Raw genomic sequence first — 22882 nt, 5'->3', positions numbered from 1 at the left:
CAAAAGATAAAACTGTATTTAATTGCAAAACAATGGCAGTTGTTAGCAAAAGCAAAGAACTGGAGCAAACAGGAACATAAAAATGATATTTTCAGATGTTTATCAAATGTTAAATAGATTGTGATGCTTTCCAATTGAAATATACTCAAACACGTACATGTGCCATCTGATCATGTGGAGGGTCTCATTGTCTTAATCACTGATCAGAAGAATAGATCAACATTAGCCCGTTTGGACTAAATGTCACGTTATGCGGGCAGATTATATTTTGTTAAATCTTGTTTTTTTACACACAGTGCATGCACATGTTCTTCAGGAGTTAATAAAGACCTGAATCAACTTTGTACTGCTTTAATAACTGACACAGTTATTGCTCTTAAAAGCATTCCGGTACTTGAAAACCTGAAAATATCATAGGAATATTGAAATATTAAATGTCTATAATGAATATGTAACATTTTTCTCTAAATATTTCATGAGCTTGAAATTGCTTGTGTACAGTACAATTTGCCAATCCATAATGATGTCTCATTTGTCAGTGAATCATTATTTTGAGTAAGTTGTTTTGGATGAGAAAAAGACATGGAAATTCATAGGTCAAAAAGAGTGGCCTCCCTGGCTTTAGCTGTAATAAACCAGCTGAAATCAAATGTGAACGCACAGGCTTGAATAAACATAAACTGCATGGTAAAATCAAATCTGTATTAATGGAGAAGCCAATTGACTCTTCCACTGGATGTGCGTTTGACACCACTGATGTAAAGTGCGGCTTTAACAGTATATGGGGTTATTTGACAGCTGCTGTTAGTCATGGGTTGCACTTTATTTTGCTCTGGATGTCCAAACATCAACAAGCCCAAAAAAACGCAACCCGCGACTTCCTATATTTATGAGAGACTTTGTGAAAAAAACAAGCCCGAATCCACTTGTAATAAGCAGACATGGCAACACCGGGTCTAACCCTGATTAAGTTAAATAAATGTTTGGGAGTTCCTAAGCAGGTTTGAACTTACAAACCTGTTATGAAAGTCAGATGATCTATGAAGAACGTCAAGTCCAGGATCGGGTCAAATGTTCAAACGATGAAATCCAGAAAAATCAGTAATCCATGTAAGAAGAACGGAGCCCTGTTGACAAAAGGGAAAACATGATCCACTCTGAGAGATTTGAGACATCCCCTCCATTTTTTTCCTTTTCTTTTCTTCCCGCCAAATCCGAGAGGAGAGAACGAGCCTCTTAAAGCGACAGTACACTACCCTGATAGCGACATCTATTTGAGGTGTTTACATCTGGAATATGTATTTTTTAGGTTTGCTCATCTGCAAGTGTAAGACGTTTAATCTCAGACGTCATTAAAACATTCGGCAGATGTCTTTGAGACATTTATGATTTTGAATGTTTGTAAATCTGATCTTTTTAAGATGTTTAGCAGTTAATTAAAAAGCAATGCTTTCCAGATTGTAATATCTACAACAGACATCTCGAAGACGTATGTTTGCTATCTGGGTGAAAATAAATAGACAAATAAAAATCTACAAATAAACACCTATATCGCCTATAAAAATTGGTAAAATTGTATTTGCAATTTTAACAGATTAAATGTGCTTTATGCGCAATTTAAAAGAGATCTTAATGTATTACCATAATGAATTAGGTGAAAACAGTGAACTATTGGGATGAAATAAAGAGGCTTTTCAGCCTGATGGGCCTTTTATTTCTGTTGGGCTATTGACACTAATGAAACACGACTTTCAGAATAATTAGAAGAGACCTGACTTTATTCTGTGGAAATTAAATGAATTTAAATGATTGCTGTGAGAAATACAGTGTTTGGGTCCGGCCATAAGTTGAAGTCAGAAGTTTACATACACCTTAGCCAAATACAATTAAACTCAGGTTTTCACAATTCCTGACATTTAATAGTAGAAAACATTCCCTGTCTTAGGTCAGTTAGGATCACTACTTTATTTTGAGAAAGTGAAATGTCAGAATAATAGTAGAGAGAATGATTTATTTCAGCTTTTATTTCTTTCATCACATTCCCAGTAAGTCAGAAGTTTACATACACTTTGTTAGTATTTGGTAGCATTGCCTTTAAATTGTTTAACTTGGATCAAACTTACTGTGAAAATCACAAAAAGTTTCTGAAATGTTGGCCCATTCCTCCAGACAGAACTGATGTAACTGAGTCAGGTTTGTAGGCCTCCTTGCTCGCACACGCTTTTTCAGTTCTGCCCACAAATTCAGACTGAGGTCAGGGCTTTGTGATGGCCACTCCAATACCTTGACTTTGTTGTCCTTTAGCCATTTTACCACAACTTTGGAGATATGCTTGGGGTCATTGTCCATTTGGAACGAGCTTTAACTTCCTGGCTGATGTCTTGAGATGTTGCTTCAATATATCCACATAATTTTCCTTCTTCATGATGCCATCTATTTTGTGAAGTGCACCAGTCCCTCCTGCAGCAAAGCACCCCCACAACATGATGCTGCCACCCCCATGCTTCATGGTTGGGATGGTGTTCTTCGGCTTGCAAGCCTCACCCTTTTTCCTCTAAACATAACGATGGTCATTATGGTCAAACAGTTCAATTTTTGTTTCATCAGACCAGAGGAAATTTCTCCAAAAAGTAAGATCTTTATACCGACCTCTAAAGACAGAAGTGCTGGCAGCGGCTGGGGAATGGTCTCTGTGGCCAGGAGTGCTGGTAACGGCAGGGGAACAGCCTCCGTGGCTGAGGGGGCTGTCATCAGAATGGCCTTCGTGACCAAGGGATCTGACAGCGTCAGGGGAATGGCCTCCATGGCCGAGGGAGTTGGCACTGGCAGGGGAATGGCCTCCATGGCCAAGAATGCTAACAGTGGCAGGGGAATGGCCTCCATGGCCGAGGGAGCTGGCAACGACTGGGCTGGCAGCGACTGGGGATCAGGGGCCCTTCTCCTCCTCCTCCTCTTCTGGACGGCTGTAAGCACTACTGCGGGAATGGCCTCCTGGTGGTCAGTGATGGGCTCAGAAAAAGAAAACAGTCCAGATGAGCCCTTGCTCTTTCTCCTCCTTTGTTTAGGATTCATCGGAGGTCTGGCACCTGCATCGCTCGCAGGAACATGGTGGTGTTTTCAATTTCAGGGGGTTGTCCGTAGTTGGGGGTAATCCAGTGCACCCAGTGGGACAAGTAGCTCACAAACCCCTCAAACGACAAGTTCGCCAAACTTCTCATCTCCCAAGCACCCAGGGGACTCTCAAGGCAGGTGTTCAAAGGGTCCTTGAGAGTGGAATCGTTGTAATCTAGCCCATCCGCAATGAGGAGGATGTCACTGGCAAATACTCTCATGTCCCTCTCCCCTTCACGGAGAGTACAGGGGCATTTGTGATGGGTCAGACGGTCCCCAATCGATCACCTGGGTTTAGGAGACAGGAAAAATAGGCTACCCATTTCTGCTGAGTCCTTGAAGGCCAGTTCAAAATGTCAATAAGGTATTCTCACACAAGACAAAGACTAGACAAGACATGAGTGCACACCACAAAGTAAAAACAAAGCAATGCACAACCCAGACCACAAATAACAAGACATGAAACATGAGTGTTAGAGTTCAGCCACAAAGGCTATAAACACAACCCACAGAAGTGGCTGAACCCTGACAGTAAGTGCCACACTGTAACCTTGATTTTTGCTTCTTTCTTTTCTTTTTTTTTTTTTTAAGAAAAGGAGGAACGAGTCAAAATTTATTTTTGTGGTTATCAACATTATGCCACTAACACTGTCGATTGAGCTTAACTTGTACTGAACCTGGAATGTTCCTTTAATGCTCCCTTTTAAAGCCAGAACTAGCATGTCCAAACTTGATAGACAAATCTTACAAATACTGGCATGAACAGAAACCTGATTTACATCCACACTGTAAAAGTTTCTAACACCATAAAACTCGTTCAGTCTCTTAATGGTCTCATGGTCTCAAATAAAATTCAATTATCTCTACAAAACTTCGGCCATTTCACAACAACACAATAGTTTTCTGAAATAACACTGTGAGCTCTAAATTTGCTTTGATTAACAAGGACAAGCTTCACTAAAAGTATTCAAAGCTTGAATATGAACTTAGCTCACTTTGACAACTCTGGATGAAGCTTTTTCATATGACTCTGTAGATGACGTGATTGGTTGAAACTCTGACTTTCTCAAGAATGTATTTCTGGTTGAAAGACATTCCCTGTCTTAGGTCAGTTAGGATCACTACTTTATTTTAAGAATGTGAAATGTCAGAATAATAGTAGAGAGAATGATTTATTTCAGCTTTTATTTCTTTCATCACATTCCCAGTGGGTCAGAAGTTTACATACACTTTGTTAGCATTTAGTAGCATTGCCTTTAAATTGTTTTTGTGAAAATCACAATAAGTTGCTGAAATTTTGTCCCATTCCTCCAGACAGAACTGGTGTAACTGAGTCAGGTTTGTAGGCCTCCTTGCTCGCACACGCTTTTTCAGTTCTGCCCACAAATTTTCTAAAAGACTGAGGTCAAGGCTTTGTGATGGCCACTCAAATACCTTGACTTTGTTGTCCTTAAGCCATTATACCACAACTTTGGAGATATGCTTGGGGTCACTGTCCATTTGGAAGACTCATTTGCGACCAAACTTTAACTTCCTGGCTGATGTCTTGAGATTTTGCTTCAATATATCCACATAATTGTCCTTCTTCATGATGCCATCTATTTTGTGAAGTGCACCAGTCCCTCCTGCAGCAAATCACCCCCACAACATGATGCTGCCACCCCCATGCTTCACGGTTGGGATGGTGTTCTTCGGCTTGCAAGCCTCACCCTTTTTCCTCCAAACATAACGATGGTCATTATGACCAAACAGTTCAATTTTTGTTTCATCAGACCAGAGGAAATTTCTCCAAAAAGTAAGATCTTTGCCCCCATGTGCACTTGCAAACTGTTGTCTGGCTTTTTTATGGTGGTTTTGGAGCAGTGGCTTCTTCCTTGCTGAACAGCCTTTCAGGTTATGTCGATATAGGACTCATTTTACTGTGGATATAGATACTTGTCTACCTGTTTCCTCCAGCATCTTCACAAGGTCCTTTGCTGTTGTTCTAGGATTTATTTGCACTTTTTGCACCAAATTACATTCATCTCTAGGAGACTGAATGCATCTACTTCTCAAGTCGTATGATGGCTGCGTGGTCCAGTGGTGTTTACACTTGCGTACTTTTGCTTGTACAGACGAACGTGGTACCTTCAGGCATTTGGAAATTGCTCCCAAGGATTAACCAGACTTGTGGAGTTCCTCAATTTTTTTCTGATGTCTTGGCTGATTTCTTTTGATTTTCCTATGATGTCAAGCAAAGAGACACTGACTTTGAAGGTAGGCCTTAAAATACATTGACAGGTACACCTCCAATTCAGTACACCTCCTATCAGAATCTAATTGGTAGTTTGTTTGTAGTCTTAACAAATATTTTTTTATATTCTTTTATTTCTAAATTCAATGTTTTTTATTTTATGCAAAATGGCCAAATTATTTTCTAAGAAAGAGTTTATGAAACAAGTCATATCAACTCAATTTTTAGAAACAAATAGGCGGTATACAGTCAGCAGGACACTTGTATTCATTCATTGTCGTGAATGATAAATAAAAAGTGTGTGAACAGCGACACCTGCTGGTGATGAACAGACAGTGACTGAAACATCATCAAGACTTTTATTTATCCCACATGAAACAAATCTAACAGGCCTTTATATCAAACGATGTTCCCCATACTGTTAATAATTAAACTTTTTTTTACAAAACATTTAAATCATGAATATTCACCTCTTAAAATAAAGTGACAGCATGTACTCATCTGAACTATTTTGTGACGGCAGCGTTTTCTTTACTAACATTTGGAATTTTATTTCTTCTCATATTGTCTTTAACCCCACACATGCAAATGCAACATCCAAAAGCACTAAAACTGTTTTTAATGTGGAACATTTTAATTAGTGTACCTTTGAGTCTACACATTAAAGACATAATACAAACATTACACAACATTTTAACAAATTAACTGCATTGAAAAACATCTGAAGAAGTTAAAACTAGATTTTGCAGAATATTTCATTTCTCATAATTTCATGTAGAATCAGCAGCACACTCTATACAACACATTAAAGGAATAAATGAAACAACACATTAAATTACATGTCCCAGCTTGAACAATTCATACAGTAGAAATACTGGCAAGAACAAAAACCTGATTTAAATCCACACGATGAACAAGTGTTCACCCTGAGAACTGTGGATGAAGCTTTTTCATATGAGTCTGTAGATGACTTGATTGGATGAAACTCTTCCCACATGGAGGGCAGTGGTACGGTTTCTCTCCAGTGTGGATCTTCTCATGTCTTTTCAGGTGAGATGAAAGAGTGAATCTCTTGTCACAGTGTGAACACTTGTAAGGTTTTTCTCCAGTGTGAATTCTCTGGTGCTCTTTCAAACTACCAGCTGTGGTAAAAGTCTTTTCACACTGAAAGCATACATGGTTTTTCACACCGGTGTGTGTTTTCTGGTGCTGTTTCAAACCGTCCCGCATTGCAAAACCCTTTCCACAATCAGAACACACATATGGCTTTTCCTTTGTATGAACTTTCAGGTGTTTCTTCAGGGCTGATTCCAGAATAAAATTTTTACCACACTGATCACAGTTAAATGGTCTTTCTCCTAGTGTGAGAGAGCAGATGATCACGGAGATATTTTGACAGAACAAAACTCTTCCCACACTGATCACACGTGTGCGGCTTCTCTCCAGTGTGGATTCTCATGTGATTTTTAAGACTTTTTCGACATCTGAATCTCTTTCCACACAGATCACATGTGTGTGGCTTCTCTCCAGTGTGAACTCTCATGTGTCCATCGAGTGCTCCTTTTTGTGCAAAACTCTTTCCACACTGATGGCAAGTGTACGGTTTCTCTCCAGTGTGAACTCTCTTGTGAATCGTAAGGGATTGTTTTTGTGTGAAACTCTTTCCACACTGTTCACATGTGTGCGGCTTCTCTCCAGTGTGCATTCTCATGTGAATCGTAAGGGATTGTTTTTGTGCAAAACTATTTCCACACTGATCACATGTGTATGGCTTCTTTTCAGCGTGAATTATTATGTGTTTCTTAAGGATTGCTTTACATGTGAAACTCTTTCCACACTGATCACACATGTAAGGCTTTACTCCAGTATGAATTCTTATGTGCGTCTTAAAGTTGTTTTTATCTGCAAAACTTTTTCCACACTTATCACATGTGTAAGGCTTTACTCCAGTATGAATCCTTTTGTGCGTCTTAAAGTTGTTTTTATGTGCAAAACTCTTTCCACACTGATCACATGTGTACGGTTTCTCTCCAGTGTGGATTCTCATGTGTTCCTTAAGGTGTCTTTTACATCTGAATCTCTTTCCACACTGATTACATGTGTACGGTTTCTCTCCACTATGAACTCTCATGTGAACCTCAAGGTGTCCTGTACGTATGAAACTCTTTCCACACTGACTGCAGGTGAAAGAGTTTTTGGCTTCTGCTCTGTCAGTATTTTTCTGCATGAACTTGTTTTCAGTCTGTGAAAGTATTTCCAGCTCTTGACTTTCCTCCTTCACTTCCATCAGGTCTACAATGAACATATGAAATCATCAAAAATTGAATTCAAATGGAGACAAAAGTGCAAGTACACAAAAGTGAAGCAACAGATTCAAGTATCTACTTTCATACTATTGTTGATGTGCTAAAGATTAATCCTGCTATTTTAATATCAAATCTGGTTATTTGTTATTTGACAGTTCAGATAACAACCACCAAATATGAGACCTTAATGTATCTCAGAATCATTAATGAAGAATCAAGAATGAACACCAACCTATTAGTTCCTCAGTATCTTCATGTTTAATTCTGGAGACTTCTGGATCACTCATGATCTCACTCTCCTCTTTCACAAACTCCATCGTTACTGATTTTAGTTGTTCAGTTTGTTTGGATGCAGATCTTTTCTTGTTGACTGATGGGAATATTCACAGCATTTATCAGTGTATTACTGTATGATTGTTTTAGCGCATACTTAACCCTTGTGCGACCTTTGGACATTTTTGTCTTTTTCATTTTTGTTTTTCCTATAAATGTGTTAATGCCAATGGCATAAACTTTGGGGGGAATTTTGGAATTTCAACCTCAGTTCCTATAATACATCTATAATACACTGTGTACACAAAATAGTTACACTCAGGACCTTCAGGACAAAAATGTCCCCATTGAAACCCATTAAAACTGCAATATTTGATCCCAGTGCCATTAAAGCATAAAATCATGAATTCTACGATATTATGCTTTCATTCCAGAGCCCTGGGTTAAAATTAAATTTTTTATATTTTCCACCAGATGGCGCTATTTTTCTCATATTTAGCCTATGGAGCAAATACAAGCTTTTCCCCTATTCTCTGTTTGCTGTATTATAGAGCACTGCAGGCCAACTGAATAAATGATGCAGGTAAAATTGTGTGGGTGTGTTGGTATGGATGTCAGAGTGTGTTTTGTATGTGAGTATTTAGAAATGTGTGTGTGTTTGTGTGTGTGAGAGAGAGAGAGAGCACGAGCGAGAGAAAAGTAACAGTGGCATTATGCAAACGAACTGGCATTTAAAAGTTAAAATCCTTAAAATGAATGAATATTTGGTAGTTATGATCAGGACTGATGTTGGTTAAAAAAAATGTACTCATTGAAAGTGGAAATTAATATATAATATGATTATGGCAGTTTTTGACGCTGACATTTTTGACCTCCAAGGACCTCTGAGTAACTTGTTTTTATTGACACACAAGGGTTAATATAATAAAAATATACTGTATAAAATGCTCTTTATAACCAATCAGAAAAATCATCCATGCGGTTGCAGCAGAGCTTCCTGTTTAATGACCGATTCATTTAGTTTGTGATCGAGTGTATCAGTATATTTAATTTGTTCACGAACTCGTTCTGAATCAAACAAACAACTGACTGCTTCAGTGAAGAACGTATTCGTTTAGTGGGTCAAACTAGAATTGCAAATAAAAAAAATTTAAAAACATCCTTAATTGACAATCGTTAATGTTAATGAATAACAACTGATTAATCATTAACAGTAAAAATTATAAACTGTTAGTGGTGTACAGCTTGAAACTCAAAAAATACAAGATGCATATTTTTCTTCAATCAAAGATTATTTATACAAAGTTTGCAGTACGTATGTGGTGCGGGTCAAAGAGAACTTTGTTTTTCCATCTCCACGATGAGATGAGTGTCATCCATTATGTCTTGTTTTTCCAAATGTGAGGTAAGGTGTAGTTCTCACCACCAGTCTGTCACATGATTGGCGCTTTCTGCTGAGATGCGAGTGTCTACCCCCTCCCCCACACACAATATAACATGCTGTGTAGTGTATTTCACATGAAAAAAAATCTTTAAATATACAATGCACTATCACTTCAATTCGTGCAGCACAGCAAAAACAGACTTGTGCAGAAACAATCGCTGCACTGCTGCTTCTGCACCACTTCTGCAATGCATTGCCGCACTGTATCCGCGTGTGGTCTGAATGCTGTAACCTGTTAACATGGGCACTGAATAAAAATACGTACTGCAAACATACTGCATATGGATCATATGTGAAATGGGCGTAATGCAAACCTTTCTGATTTTCTCAACATAAGAGAAAAATTCCTTTCTGTAGAAGGAAACTTGAAAACATGAAACAGCCACCAAAGTATGTGCATGTAGCCCACTGTTTAACTATCATTTAAATACATACACTTAAAAAATCTGAGTATTATTTCCTCTGAATATATTTTCAGTTCATAGTATTTTAATACTATACATTCAGGCTATGTTTAGTATGAATAAGTGATTTTTTTTATTTAATGTATAACAGTTAATAATAAATTATTAGAAGATATATACGTATATTCGAGTTTATTAAAACTCTCACGTTGTATATAATAACCGGCGGATCAACACCGCTTGTTGTCATGTTGTACTTTAAAACACTATCATGGTGTATGCCATAAACATAATGTTCATTTATGGAGAAACGTTCTGTCATTACATTGAGCCCGCTTCATCTTTACAAGTAAGAAAGTTACGGATACACTTTTGTGTTTTAGACAGAACGTGACATGCAGTGCGCAAGCGGAAGTGTAGTGCGCCCTCTAGTGGTGGATGACTATAAACAGTCTTTTCTCCATATGCTGGCATGATTACTGAACGCATTTGTGCTTAATTTATTAATCGATGATCAATTAGTTTAAACAATCAAATTATTAATGACGAATAATTGGTTCATTTAATCATTAATATCCCTTGGTAAAACCAAGATGCCAAATAGTGATGTTTTGCTCGTAAATGAATCAGTAATTTTGAACAGATCTTTTAAGTGAACAAATCATTATTGTTCACTTCCATACCAATGATATACTCCTTTACAGTCCGCACAAGAATGCTATTGGCTCGTGCTATCGTCAGTCTTTACAGGCAAGAAAATCCACCAAAGTATTCTCACGCTTCAAACTAGAGCTCATTGACTTCAAATGGGAGAGATGTCAGTGAACTAGAAATATGAGTCAGGGGATGGAAGTGAACGACAACAATTTGTTCACTTAAAAGATCTGTTCAAAAATACTGAATCGTTTATGAACAAAACATCACTATTTGATATCTTCCTTTCTTTTGACTGTTAGAATTTACCGCTCTCTAACATTTTCCTCTTTTGGAGAGTCGTGGAAATGTTATTGTGGGTTTTTTCCTTTAACTGTTGCAGCAACGGGAACGTAAGAATTATATTTTCAGTGGCTCCCATTCACCACTATAGAAGTTTACTCTGCTATTAGGACTGCATAATTAATAAACAATAATCGAGTTCTCAATTTCAGCTGCTGCAATTAAATAATCATGAAAACTGTGAAGTTACAGCACTCCATTTAGATCTGCTCCCATTGCATCAGAAGTTTTTATTTACAACATATTTTCTGTCCGTTGTGTGTAAAAGTTTAGGAGTTTAAATGAGTCTAACATAACAGTAAAGACAACATAGTCCTTCAATCTCTGTCTATAATTTATTCAAAATGAATAACACTTTTGTTTTTCATGCAATAAATTAATTCAGGAGTTATCAGCTTGTTCTGGATTTGTAGCTCACATATAGAATATGGCAAGAAGATGCCCAACAAAAAATAAGTAATTTAATTTAAATTTACAATTATTAACTATTTAAAATTAATTCATTTATTATATAAATATTTTTTAAATTAATAGTCGCCATTAGAATAACAAGAGAATTCATCAACAATTAAGATTTTTGTCATAATCGTGCAGTTGTACCTGCTATAGTTTACTGCTGCATTCAAAACCTGAAAATATGATCCATATTCAGTATTAACAGAATATGTGACATAATAACAATGATAAAAGTACATCTATGACACAACATTCCTACATAAAAAATTATCTGTCATATATGACTTTCAGTAGTCTATCTTCTTATAAAAGCGCGATTGAATCCCGATTATGTTAAATAAATGAATTTACAAACCTGTTCTGAAAGTCAGTTGATCTATGAAGAACGTCACAGTCCAGGATCGGGTCAAATGTTGAAGATGAAATCCAGATAAATCAGTAATCCATGTAAGAAGAACGGAGTCCTGTTGACAAAAGAGAAAACATCATCCACTCTGAGAGATTTCAGACAACCCCTCCTTTTCTTTTCTTTTTCTTCCCGCCAAATCCGAGAGGAGAGAACGAGCCTCTTAAAGCGACAGTACACTGTGTTGATCAAACCATCCTTAACTTTAAATCTCATATCACATTAAAATGTCTCAGTTTTATTGACTTTTCTCCAGAGAGACAGTGTAGATGATTTATCAGTCTGAATGGGGTTCCTCTGATTTTACTGTAAATGATGCTGTTTGGAAAAACACTGTATTATAATTACTTTATACATAAATAGTAAACTTTTAGGGCTGATTAAACCGTTATAACTATATTTTCTGTATTTTTTTTTTTTTTTTTGTAAGACAATAAATAGAAGAATAAATATGTGCAGACAAAACAAATATACAAATAAATACTGTGAGGAGATTTATACCTCCTAGATATCAAAATTGGTGACGCTGTATTTTACCTCAGTCTATTCGCACAAATGAAATGTGTTTCTGTGGCAATTTACAGATGATCTCAATACATTACCATGATGAATTAGGTGAAAACAGTGAACTATTGGCATGAAATAAAGAGGCTTTTCAGCCTGATGGGCCTTTTATTTCTGTTGGGCTATTGACACTAATGAAACACGACTTTCAGAATAATTAGAAGAGACCTGACTTTATTCTGTGGAAATTATATGAACCTAAATGTTTTATTTTTTGTGCAAATTAACTACATTATTTTATGAAACAAGTCATATCAACTCAATTTTTACAAACAAATAGGCGGTATACAGTCAGCAGAACGCTTGTATTCATTCATTGTCGTGAATGATAAATTAAAAAGTGTGTGAACAGCGACACCTGCTGGTGATGAACAGACAGTGACTGAAACATCATCAAGACTTTTATTTATCCCACATGAAACAAATCTAACAGGCCTTTATATCAAACGATGTTCCCCATACTGTTAATAACTAAACTACAAAACATTTATATCATGAATATTTACCTCTTAAAATAAAGTGACAGCATGTACCCGTCTGAACTATTTTGTGACATCAGCGTTTTCTTTACTAACATTTGGAATTGTATTTCTTCTCATATTGTCTTTAACCCCACACATGCAAATGCAACATCCAAAAGCACTAAAACTGTTTTTAATGTGGAACATTTTAATTAGTGTACCTTTGAGTTTATGCGTTAAAGACATAATACAAACATTACACAATGTTTTAACAAATTAACTGCACTGAAAAACATCTGAAAAAGTTAAAACTAGATTTTGCAGAATATTTCATTTCTCATAATTTCATGTAGAATCAGCAGCACACTCTATACAACACATTAAAGGAATAAATGAAACAACACATTAAATTACACGTCCCAGCTTGAACATTTCATACAGTAGAAATACTGGCAAGAACAAAAACCTGATTTAAATCCACACGATGAACAAGTGTTCACCCTGAGAACTGTGGATGAAGCTTTTTCATATGACTCTGTAGATGACTTGATTGGTTGAAACTCTTCCCACATGGAGGGCAGTGGTACGGTTTCTCTCCAGTGTGGATCTTCTCATGTCTTTTCAGGTGAGATGAAAGAGTGAATCTCTTGTCACAGTGTGAACACTTGTAAGGTTTCTCTCCAGCGTGAATTCTCTGGTGCTCTTTCAGTCTACCAGCTGTGGTAAAAGTCTTTTCACACTGAAAGCACACATGATCTTTCACACCGGTGTGTGTTTTCTGGTGCACCTTCAAATTGTTCAGCAATGAAAAACTCTTTCCACACTGATCACACGTGTACGGTTTCTCTCCAGTGTGGATTCTCATGTGTTCCTCAAGGTGTCCTGTACGTATGAAACTCTTTCCACACTGACTGCAGGTGAAAGAGTTTTTGGCTTCTGCTCTGTCAGTATTTTTCTGTTTGAACTTGTTTTCAGTCTGTGAAAGTATTTCCAGCTCTTGACTTTCCTCCTTCACATCCATCAGGTCTACAATGAACATATGAAATCATCAAAAATGTAATTCAAATGGAGACAAATGTGCAAATACACAAAAGTGAAGCAACAGTCTCAATTATCTACTTTCATACTATTGTTGATGTGCTAAAGGTTAATCCTGTTATTTTAATATCAAATCTGGTTATTTGTTATTTGACATCTCAGATAACAACCACCAAATATGAGACCTTAATGTATCTCAGAATCATTAATGAAGAATCAAGAATGAACACCAACCTATTAGTTCCTCAGTATCTTCATGTTTAATTCTGGAGACTTCTGGATCACTCATGATCTCATTCTCCTCTTTCACAAACTCCATCGTTACTGATTTTAGTTGTTCGGTTTGTTTGGATGCAGATCTTTTCTTGTTGACTGATGGGAAATTTCACAGCATTTATCAGTGTATTACTGTATGATAATAATAATAATCTATAAAATGCTCTTTATAACTAATCAGAAAAATCATCCAGGCGGTTGCAGCTGTTTCATTACCACTGCTGCAATCGAGTTTCAAATATAGCTGCTGTGGGAGTGACAGCAAATTTGGCATTGGTGTTGGGGATTTTGATTTATCCCACTGACTAGAGTCTTTTCAATCTGTTCACCAAAAATATAGGTTTGCATTCGTTCACTGATTCATTCATGACAACTTCTGCACATTACGTATTGTGCCAGTAGATGGCGACGAAACAGCATCTTTTTACGTTTTTAATGAGTAATTGAACCTAAAGCAGAGTCATTCACCACCGAAACAAGTCTATTTGTAATTTATAAAAATTTGCGTGTCTATAAATCTACTAAGATACATCAGCACTGCATAGTGTTTAAGCATCATAAGCTATTGCAAAAGATAAAACTGTATTTAATTGCAAAAACAAAAAAAACAACGGCTGTTGTAAACAAAACCCTGGAGAACTAGAACAAACAGGAACATAAAAATTATATTTTCAGTGGCTTCCATTCACCACTACAGAAGTAGGACTGCACAATTAATAAAACAATAATCGAGTTTTCAATTTTAGCTGCTGCAATTCAGTAACGCCTCGGAGAGGCATTTATTGGAAATAATAATAAAAATAACAAGTCCATAAAGGGGAATAATAAAGTGTCCAAGGGGAATAGTGTTCATAACAAAGGGGGAATCTGGCATCCTCGCGGTGAGACGGGGCTCCGTGAAGTGTGGGGTAGTGTCCGCTCCCCTCCAGCGTCCATGGTGCGAGGGGCTGCGGCGTCCTTGGCGGCCTGATTTCCCAGGCCCGCGGCAGGTGAGAGGGGAAGGCGGCCTGGCCTCTAGCCAGTCGGCCGCGACATGTGCAGTTCTCCCCCGGCGACTCATCTAATTGGCCCGGGGGTCCAAGGAGCAGGTCCGGTGGCGCATCGTCTCGTCCGAACCCTCCCAGCTCTGGTCCTGAGCGTGCAAGGATGCCAGTGTGTGCACACATAGAGATTTGAAGACAGTGGTGATGAAACATTATTCACATCAGGTGTGCTTCATTCACCGCTGTCAGAACGAGGCTTATTAATTATGCAACTCTTCTCACTCTCCTGCCCAACTCCCGTCGTGAGCCTGGCTGAAGGGCGGCCCTAAGAGTTGGGGCAACGATGATGAGCCGGAGGGGTGGATCATTCCGACACACAGTCAAGTTACAGCACTCCATTTAGATCTGCTCCCACTGCGTCAAAATATTCTATTTAAAACATAATCGTGCAGTCCTACCTGTTATCCGGCAAACGGGGACGTCCCCCGGATGTACGCCAACATTCACAGGTCGGCATTTGGTCATTTTGGTCATCAACATTCGCTGCAGGACGTTCCCTGAACATTTTGGACGTTCGCAACAGGTCCCATTTTCGTCCGGGCAAAACGTTCTGAAAATCACATTCCGGGGACGTCAGCGAACATCCCTGTTTTGTCCGTAAAATAACATTCATCTTTGGTCCCACAACGGACGTTTTCACAACATTCAAATAATGAATGTGAAAATAATTCCAGGCGCATATGCATTCAAAGACGCGTGGTTAGAAAAATCGGCTGCGCGCATTCAGTGCTCAGCACTCTGCTGATGACGAGATTTGCATCCTGTAAGTGTCCGCGTCTGACCAAAGTATACTTTGGGCTTAAAGGAATAGTTCAGCCAAAAATGAAAATTTACTCACCTTTAAAAGATAAAAACTTTTTAATTATTGATTTATTTTTAACACAAACCTATCAATTTGCTTTAGAATACATTAACTGATCAACTGGAGTCATGTGGATAACAGCCAGCAGCACATGACCTCAGTATTTGCAGGGACTCCATTTCAGGGCTCAAGACCAAAAAAAAATTACTTAGGAGCCATTGGCTCCTAAACTGAAACATTAAGGAGCCAAATGGCTGTTTTTAGTCGCCAAATCACAGAATTGCTCGATGTAGATTGTGGCTCAGAAACAAGATAGAAAGGGGGCCTGGGTAGCTCAGCAAGTAAAGACGCTGACTACCACACCTGGAATTGCAAGTTCGAATCCAGGGCGTGCTGAGTGACTCCAGTCATGCTCCCTAAGCAACTAATTGGCCCAGCTGCTAAGGGGGGGTAGAGTCACATTGGGTTAACCCTCTCGTGGTCACTATAATGTGGTTCTCGCTCTTGGTGGGGCACATGGTGAGTTGTGCGTGGATGCCACAGAGAATAGCGTGAGTCTCCACACGCACTATGTCTCCGTGGTAACGCACTCAACAAGCCACGTTATAAGATGCACGGATTGACTGTCTCAGATGCGGAGGCAACTGAGGTTCGTCCTCCGCCACCCGGATTAAGGCGAGTCACTACGCCACCACGAGGACTTATAGTGCATTAGGAATTGGGCATGCCAAATTGGGGAGAAAGGGGAGGGAAAAAAAGAAAAAGAAACAAGATAGAAAGCTGAAGAAAAGGAAGAGAGCTGATAACCCATTAATCAGAAGTTTAATAAACAGTATATATAGTTGAGAAGATAAGTTTGCATCCCCTTTTATCAATAAATGTTCACACCCCTTTCATATTTTTTACAAATATAAGAGATAAATAAAAAAATCTTTTAGTACTTCTCTTGCCATAGTCTTTCTTTACTGTGACTAGATTACCCAGACACAGAGACTACAAGAGTGCAAATTGAATGAAATCCCAGATGCAGTTTATTGTGCTACTCTAATCCCAATCAATAATTACCAGAAGAAGAAAAAATTGGTATACGTGACTTTTAATTATACAGAAGACCGAAATACACATGGGACTCTTATTTTGAAATGTCTACACTCCCAGTTGTGAGTTCACTGACGGCTGATTTGCTGAGAAAGTCAATCTGATTCAAACTGCTAACCTGAGCTCCTGAGTTCAAACCCTCAGTTCTTTTTGGGCGATTCATGAAAAGAACCGGTTCAAAAGATTCATTTATTCACGACTCTCTCGCACTGGCTTTTTTGTTGCGTGCGGTGCAGCGAGCTCATCAGAAACAGAATGGATGAAAAGAGGCACGAGACACACTGGTGGTGCGCACTCTAAAGATGTATTCAATAACTCACAAGATGATATCTGATGAAACCACATATGAACGCACACATACCGACTCTCGCCAATAGCGACTAGATTAAAAATTATTGTCGCAATCAATTATTTTAGTCGCAGTCTGGAGCCCTGCATTTTCAGTAATTTTCACTGAAATTTGGCCAACTTACTCAATCCTGCTCTTCCCAGCCCCTCAAATGCTTGTGTCCCATAAGACACGAAAACCACTGTAGGGATATTAAAGGCATCAGAAGAGTTGTTACAGTTATTGGAATACTCCTGCGACCAGATACGATTTGATATTTTGAAATGAATATGGCTATGTTTGAATGTTTTTATTGCAGGTTTGCTGTGAGCTCCAGCTGAAGACACAGAGAATTAACAGATGCTGATCTTAACCTCTGTCAACCTGGACAGACGTCTACTCCAGTCCAACCTACACCACACCAGACTTCTCTCTGCGTTTATATAGGATGTCTACTAGGAAGTTCTCTTTAGAAATAGATGTGTGTAAATATGGCTCAGGGACATAAAGAACTGAATATCGCAAGAGCAAAGAACTTGCCTTAAGAAATAAATGGTAATTGCAAAGTGAAATAATTTGTCCATTATTGTTCTCTGTCCTCTATTTTCATGGTATCATTTCTTTATAAAGTGCCTTCTGTGTGAGGGATAATTTAAATATCTTGTCATCTACTCACACTTACGTTCTTCCTATGGAGCCCTTTCCAAAATAGTTTTACATGCCCTTGCGATATGTTTTCCTTTTCCTTGTAATACATTGACCATGGATTTAATTTAGTAATATTGAAGAAACCATGGCTAGTCTTGTGGTTATGGTACAGTATATCTAAAAATACAATTTTTTTCCCCTTTTTCTCCCAATTTGGAATGCCCAATTCCCAATGTGCTCTAAGTCCTCGTGGTCGCATAGTGATTCGCCTCAGTCCGGGTGGCGGAGGACAAATCTCAGTTGCCTCCGCGTCTGAGACAGTCAACCCGCGCATCTTATCACATGGCTTGTTGAGCGCGTTGCCACGGAGACATAGCGCGTGTGGAGGCTTCACGCCATCCACCGCGGCAACCACGCTAAATTCACCATGCGCCCCACCGAGAACAAACCACATTATAGCGTCCACGAGACGGTTACCCCATGTGACTCTACCCTCCCTAGCAACCGGGCAATTTGGTTGCTTAGGAGACCTGGCTGGAGTCACTCAGCACGCCCTGGGATTTGAACTAGCGAACTCCAGGGGTGGTAGCCAGCGTATTTTACCACTGAGCTACCCAGGCCCCTAAAAATACCATGTTTAACTTTCATAACGCTAACCATGGTTTCATACAGTAACCAAAGATAAACTATGGCATTTTTTAGTAAAACCAGAGGTACTTATTTTTAAACACAATTCACAATCATATTTTATCAAACTACACATTGATGACTGTAAGACATTATAGATATTACAGTTTCATTTTCTGTTAATGCATGATTTTCTGTAAAGCTGCTTTGAAACGATGCGTGTTGTGAAAGGCGCAATACAAATAAAAATGACTTATTGCAAGGGACTGGGACTTCATCCATGTACTCTCAGATAGGCTCAGTATGTTCCAAACCTGTATGTCTTTAGTGGAAGATATTGAAATATTCAGTCTCAGTCACCATTCACTTTTAAAGAGAGATTAAAAAAAGATGCAATAAAATTGAATGTTGACTTTAAACCCTTCTGCCTTTTACATTCCACAGAATAAGAAATGTCATAAACATTCAGAACAACAAGAGGGTGTGTACAGTATATGATGCTAGATTACATTTTGGGGGTGAACTCATTAATTCTGTAACTCTGAGACTTGTTAAATTAGCCTGTACTTTGTTTATTATTATTATACATTCATCTGTGATTGCACCTAGGGCTGGGTGATTAAATAACAATATCATTTTTCGCAATAAAAACAAATCCACGATATCGATGATAAGCTTTTGAGTAATTTTCGATATTTTGCCCATGTTCTACATCTAGACGTTCAGGTGCATGTCAACAAAAACGCAAGCAGTTCGGCTTTCTCAGACTGCATGAAGTTGCTAATGTAGCTGCCTTGCTAATGATTAGGCCTCACGCCGGTCCTCGGTCGATTGCTTCCATCCGGACTGCAAGACATCATGATGATGATGGTTGCGCCTTCTCATCATCTCTAGTTAGCAGCGCAACAAAACAACACCAGCTGTGATCTTTCTGTGCCATATTCTTGAATATTTTTCTCTAGCACTGAACACGCTTAACGTATGCCCTGTCCCGCTCCGCACGTGTTAACTCTTTTCCCCGTATGTGAGTACACATGAGGTGCTGCATAAGTTAATGTGGTACTAAATCGCCTTTAAACCATAATGTTTTTCCTTCTAAATTTAGCTTTATTAATCAGCGTGTTACAAGCTTTCAGTAATAAAGAGATTTCTGTTCTAATTCTGTGAAAATTAATCAGATGTCATCATCTCTGGCATGGATGACAAGGAAAGACAATAAAATTACTAGTTGGTAGCATAGTCTTTCTCACTTTAATGAAAATATAAAAACCGTTCCTTTCAAAAACATTTCACAGGGGATACACATGAACCCCCCTACAGTATCATTCCTCAGTCACAAGGGTTTCTATGCCCCCATACTTGGGTATCTGATTGTAAAGAAATATAAAAATATATCATTTGAAATGTAAAAACAAATACTGTATTCAAACAAATACTGGACTGCTGTCATTATGCTTCAAAATGAACAGATGGATCTTTTAACATTCATATCCAACTACACTCGATTGATAAACTATAAAATATTGTCATATTTTGATAGAAGATCCCTCAGACTCCACTGTTTTGGCTGTCTCTGGGCTCACAAAACAGTTTAGTAGAGACTACTTTGACTTTTTAGGATTTTTTTCTTTTTCTTTTGCCAACTTGGATATTCAAAATGTTTTGCAAAATGCAAATATGAATGTATATTGTGATAAATATCAAACAATATGAAACAGAATATCGTGATCATATTTTTGGCCATAATGCCCAGCCCTAATTGCACCAGTGTGATTTGGCTGTTTACAGTATAGACTTAAGATTTATGTATTGCAGAAAAAAATAAGTTTACTCTAAATATTTCTATGTATTTGTAAATGTATATTTTGCATAAATAAAATGTACTACACTTGCTTTGTGTTTGATACATTTACATATATAGGCTGATTTATTATTTTAAGTATTTGGGATTTTAAAATAGAAAGTGAAAATGTGTTGATTGTATAGTATAGTTTTACCCAACTGAAATCAACATGTCAGCATAAGCTAATCATTTGCATTGATTTTATGTGTTTTCAATGGTTGAAAGGACGTTCATATGACTGGTAGCAAACGTCCCTTAAAGGTCCCCAAATGTCCTTTTGACGTCTAAAGGACCCTATACGAGGACGTTCTGGGGACCTGTTTTGTTAGATGGCTTTACTGCCACATTCCCGACGTGAAAATAGGATCCATATTCACAATATGTGACATAATAACAATGATACTAGTGCATCTATGACACACATTCCTACATAAAAAGAAAACAATGTTGAACATGTATTGTGATCTGTGATATATAACTATTTTCAGTAATCTATCTTCTTATAAAAGCGTGACTGAATCCCCATTACGTTAAATAAACTAATTTACGAACCTGTTATGAAAGTCACTGAGATGATCTACGAAGAACGTCACGAACATCAAGATGAAATCCAGATAAACCCGTAATCCATATAAGAAGAACGGAGTCCTGTTGACAAAGGGAAAAGCATGATCCACTAGTGATGTGACGTTCACCACCGAGGCTTAGAAGATTATTGATTCGTTTAGCAATAACCACGTGCTCTGTGCCGTCCGAAGCTCTGTTTCCGCACACAACCACGTGACTGCTTCGACTTCCGATTCATCATTTTCAAGTGGTGTCAACAAATAAAGTTTAATATTATCAAGAATTATAATAATAATAATAACATCAATAATAATATTAATAACAATCATATGATTTGATAAGAATAAATCATTTAAATGTGTAGTTTTGTGTATATTCAATGTGTAATAAGCATATATTATGTCAAATATGATATAATTTTTATGAAAATATTTCATGTACTCAATGTAGTACATGTTGTCATATAATAACAACAAATCCTCAGTGTTGAGACATTTTAGAGCTAAACGTCTTCAGGAAGTGGACCAACAGCTACAAGCAACCAATGGATAAGACTTATGGTCAGTCATTTATTTGTTTGTCTATTGTACTCTTTATAATAAGGTATCTTAAATAGTGGAAGAGCTAAACTGTATATATTAATGTTTCAAAGGCTGTCGTGTATTACTGCAGTTATATTTTAAATACTTTACTGTATTGAGTACACGAATCAGAAAACAAATGATTGATGGGTCCTTGGTCAACATGATTGTGAAAGATTACCAGCCATTTATGGTACAATTGTTGAAGATGTTGGCTTTAGGGAGTTTGTTGGAAATTTAGACCCAACCTACATTGTTCCATCCCACTCATTAATGAAAATGGTTGAGGATAAATACAAGGAGGCCAAAGAGAAGGCAAAGGAAGAGGTGAAAAAGGCCAAAGCTGTAAGCCTCACATCAGACATGTGGACGTCTTTACATATGGATGCATATAGCTGAAGTGATGACAGATTTGATGGAGGAGTGGGGCATTCAGAACAAAGTGCAATGTCTTGAAACTGATGCCAATATGTGCCAGCATCCTGAAGCTCCATTACACAAACTGCATAGCACATGTTGTAAACTTGGTTGTGAAAAAGGCCATAGAACAAACACCAGGATTTGAGGATATTAAAGGCACAAAAGATTGTGGCTCATTTCAAGTCCAGCACAACAGCAAGAGAAAGGCTATTACTGTTACAAAATCAGATGGGCAAGCCAAATCACAAGTTAATTCAGGAGGTGGATACTCGTTGGAACGGCACGTATGCCATGATAGAGCGCCTCTTTGCTCAGAGGGAGCCATTAGGCGCTGCTTTGGTTACTCTGAAAACAAACCTCACACCTTTGACTTCAGAAGAGTACCAGCCAGTACATGAATGTCTTGGTGTTCTGTGCCATTTCAATGAGGCTTCCATAGAATTGTCAGAGGATAAGAGAGTGTCAGGGTCAAAGGTGATTCCTCTTATAGGAATGCTGAGGCATGCAATCACCTCAAAGAGCTCACAGGGTGACGATGAGAGGGCTTTTTGTCATTAAAAATTTTTAGTGATTCCAAACTCAAATTAAAACAAACAGCACATGAATACACAGAATCAACAGCAAGGACCTCCTGTTTGATAAAGAGCCAGGGAGGGGCTCTCTCAGGTGGAAGCGACCAATGTGCCAAATGTCTGAGACCAAAAGCATAATAGTAAAACAAAATTTTGGGGAGACCTAACCCACCTTTGTCAATTGGCCTATGTAACTTACAGGAATGCAACCGAGGGCGTTTATCATTCCAAATAAAGGATTTAGCTATACTATCAAATTGTTTAAAATAAAAGAGGGGAACTTCAACAGGGAGAGAATGTAGCAGGTAGTTGAATTTTGGAATACAATTCATTTTTATAACATTAACTTTCCCAGTCATAGATAAATGTAATGAAGCCCACCTGC

At 38.0% G+C, this 22882-nt stretch overlaps 1 protein-coding gene across 1 annotated transcript in view; it reads right to left on the bottom strand.

Moving 5' to 3' along the window:
• The window catches only part of LOC127438049 (zinc finger protein 431-like), a 102979-nt gene that overhangs the window by 32924 nt on the left and 47173 nt on the right, over positions 1-22882 (bottom strand). The window contains exons 7-10 of the mRNA XM_051693335.1: positions 20910-21060; positions 15410-15561; positions 13927-14064; positions 6236-7636 (exon numbers count right to left, since the gene is read on the bottom strand). Coding sequence (XP_051549295.1) covers positions 6687-7636; positions 13927-14064; positions 15410-15561; positions 20910-21060 — 1391 coding nt within the window. The 3' untranslated portion in view covers positions 6236-6686. The remainder of the gene's footprint in view (positions 1-6235; positions 7637-13926; positions 14065-15409; positions 15562-20909; positions 21061-22882) is intronic.

Source organism: Myxocyprinus asiaticus, chromosome 49 (assembly GCF_019703515.2).
Source record: "Myxocyprinus asiaticus isolate MX2 ecotype Aquarium Trade chromosome 49, UBuf_Myxa_2, whole genome shotgun sequence".
In the NCBI taxonomy this organism is placed as follows: domain Eukaryota; kingdom Metazoa; phylum Chordata; class Actinopteri; order Cypriniformes; family Catostomidae; genus Myxocyprinus; species Myxocyprinus asiaticus.
Note: the sequence above shows the minus strand (reverse complement) of the source record. Positions and strands in the feature narration are given on the sequence as shown.